Source organism: Morus notabilis, unplaced genomic scaffold, assembly GCF_000414095.1.
Source record: "Morus notabilis unplaced genomic scaffold, ASM41409v2 Scaffold182, whole genome shotgun sequence".
NCBI lineage: Eukaryota > Viridiplantae > Streptophyta > Magnoliopsida > Rosales > Moraceae > Morus > Morus notabilis.
In genome coordinates, this window is record NW_010364641.1 from 21992 (window position 1) to 24709 (window position 2718).

Below are 2718 nucleotides of genomic sequence, written 5' to 3' on the forward strand. Positions count from 1 at the left end.
GCATGTAAAATTTAAGCAATGAGTTTGTTCTTTAGTTCACAAAATGTTTTGGAAACATAAGATTCAATTGATTTTGGAACAAATAAATTAGGTCATCAAACTTTTAGTGGGAAAGTCCAAAATATATCATGAGAAATGTTAGCGTTACTCTTTCTGTCACTTTTTACATTCACTGTTTGATACTCTTTATGTCACTCGTTTTGTCACTGTTTGACATGTGGACTCCACTATCTCATTTTCTGTTCAAATAATAATATATTATATTAGTAAATTACACGTGCCAAGTAATAAAAATAAAAAATGATAAAGAGAATAACAAAAAAAATCATACTAACATTTTGTCAATATATCATATATGGAGGAGATGCATGTAGAGGGAGGACAAGCCCCAACGAATCACATGGCCCTTAAAACTTGATCAAATTATTTATTTGAACTATCAACTAACATTCTCACTGGCGTTGAATTGAAAAATAATACACCGAATCAACGGATGTGTTTGTAACTCATTTCAAAATAATTTTATTTTTTATATAAAAATAAAAACGTTTTCAATATCAGATAGAAATTATTTTTAAAAATACGTTTAGTAATTTTATCAAGAGATTATTTTTAATATAAAAAAACCTCATTAATGTATCTCTATCTATATTCTCAAGAGGAGAAAACGAAAATAAAAAATAATAAACGACTAAAAATTATTTTTTATTTATCTCTCATTTTACACTAAACGAAAAAAGCGTTTTTATTTTTATTTTTTATATTTATTACGTCAAACGTCGTTTTAAAAACGTTTTAATTTTTTCTTTTTCAAAAAATGTGAAAAATAAAATAGAATCAATTTTAAACATAGCCAATAATTTTAATATTTTAACCCATAATTAATAAAAAAAAAAAACAAACACGTTTAACACCCAATAATTCAAAAACAGAACTGACTTTCTCATATAATAGAGCCCTACCCGAAAGGTATCTTTTCTTTACATCATTAAATTTAAAAAACAAATTATGAATGAAATGGGATATTTCTTCTTTTTTTTTTCTTTTCCTTGAGGGGAAAAAAGAATGTGATACTTATGTACAGCTGATCAAACAAACTAATTAGTCATACTACGGCAGCGCGACAAATCCATGACCGCTCACATTACGCCACGTGTCTCAAAATTCCACATTTGCCCTCAACCCTAGAGACGAGTGTGCGCCAAATTATAAAGATAAGCCGCCGAATTTCAGAGTCAAAAAAAGGCTCCACTCTCTACAACGCAATGCCACGTCACCCCCATTGAGTCACCGCCGAGTTCACTGAGTCCCGTCCTTTCCCCGTTCCAGGTCCAACTCGTTGACCGAACTACAACTCGCCGACGTAGTAGCCGCCGCCGTAGGAGAGCGGAACGACGACAACATACGACTCTTAAACGACAACATCCTGCTCATTGGCGACCGAAACGACGGCGTATGGCCGGCCGGAGAATTGTCGTCCCCTTCCCTCCCGAAGCTCGCGGACCTCCTCGGCACCTCTATCGAGACGCTCACCGGCTTCTTCTTTCTCCGAGCTTCCATCGCCGACGAAGAAGAAGAAGAAGCGTCACCGTCGCACTCGGAGCACAAACCGGTCGCGTTCGGCTCCTCCGGACCGGGCTCCGTTTCACCGATCTCGACGCGGATCTCGGGATCGGCGCCCGGCTCGACCGGAGATCTACAGAGAGGGCAAGTGGAGTGAGAATGGAACCACATGTCGATACAATCAGTGTGGAAGGAGTGGCCGCACTTCGGCAACCGGCGGCCGGCCTCGCCGTCCTCGAACTCCGACAAGCAAACTGCGCACTCAATCGGCGCCGCGGAATCAGAATCTTCCGGTAGGGTTTTGAAGACGAAGACCGGAAGGGAGGTGAGTACGGCGGCGTCGAGGCCGCGGTTGGCGGCGGCGGAGTTGTTGTCGACGTGAAAGACGAGGCGGTTGCCGTTGCGGCGTCGGTTACGGCGGTGGTTGCGGTGGCGGGAGCGGAGGAGGTACCAGCGGGCATAGAGGTGGAGAAAGACCATGATGACGACGACGAAGAAGAGGGTGACTATGGCGCACAGCATGATCTTGCCGCTAATGGCGTATCCTTTATCGTCGTATCGGATGGGGATATTGTCGTTTGGGAATCGCGCGCGTTCGCCATGGTTTTCAGCCATTTGGGAGAAAAAGTGTTCGATGAAATGTCAGAGAGAGATAGTGAGGAGGAGAATTTAAGCGTCAGAGGAGTGGGAAAGGAGTGGGGGGCACGAAAGTGATTAAAAAGGGGGAGGAGAGAGAGAGAGAGAGAGAGAGAGAGAGAGAGAGAGAGAGAGAGGACAGGGAAGGTTCTTGGAAGTTTGGTTTGGATAGTGGAGGAGTTTAAAGTGGTTTTCTTTTTTCTTTTTTTTTTTTTTCGGCTCTCTTTGGACTTTCGAAAAGTTGTATTTTTTCACAGTCGCCAAGTAAACTTCAGACGCCACAGTTGACGCGTTTTTCTGTTTGAAATTGCTTTTCTTGCCCTCCTCCGCTTTCTTACCATTTGTCAAGAAATAAAAAATCTTTTTTTTTTAAGGGTTATTTACTATTACTAGTCTAAAAGTCTTCTTCCTTTTCGTAACTCATTAAACTTGAGAAAAATGAGTGAGAACTCTCTTGTTCTCCTTTCATATTCTGTTTCATGTTGACGCAAACCCACTTAAATAAATAAATAATAAATA

General features: G+C 40.8%; 1 protein-coding gene across 1 annotated transcript; it reads right to left on the reverse strand.

Moving 5' to 3' along the window:
- Positions 1-921: 921 nt before the first annotated feature.
- LOC21390605 (RING-H2 finger protein ATL2) lies at positions 922-2260 on the reverse strand. Its single transcript, XM_010106832.2, has one exon. The coding sequence runs from the start codon at positions 2176-2178 to the stop codon at positions 1300-1302; it is 879 nt and encodes a 292-aa protein (XP_010105134.1). The 5' UTR covers positions 2179-2260; the 3' UTR covers positions 922-1299.
- Positions 2261-2718: the final 458 nt, after the last annotated feature.

Bases quoted from the DNA above. Each gene is read 5' to 3' on its own strand.
- LOC21390605 (XM_010106832.2), bottom strand. From the start codon at position 2,178: ATGGCTGAAAACCATGGCGAACGCGCGCGATTCCCAAACGACAATATC.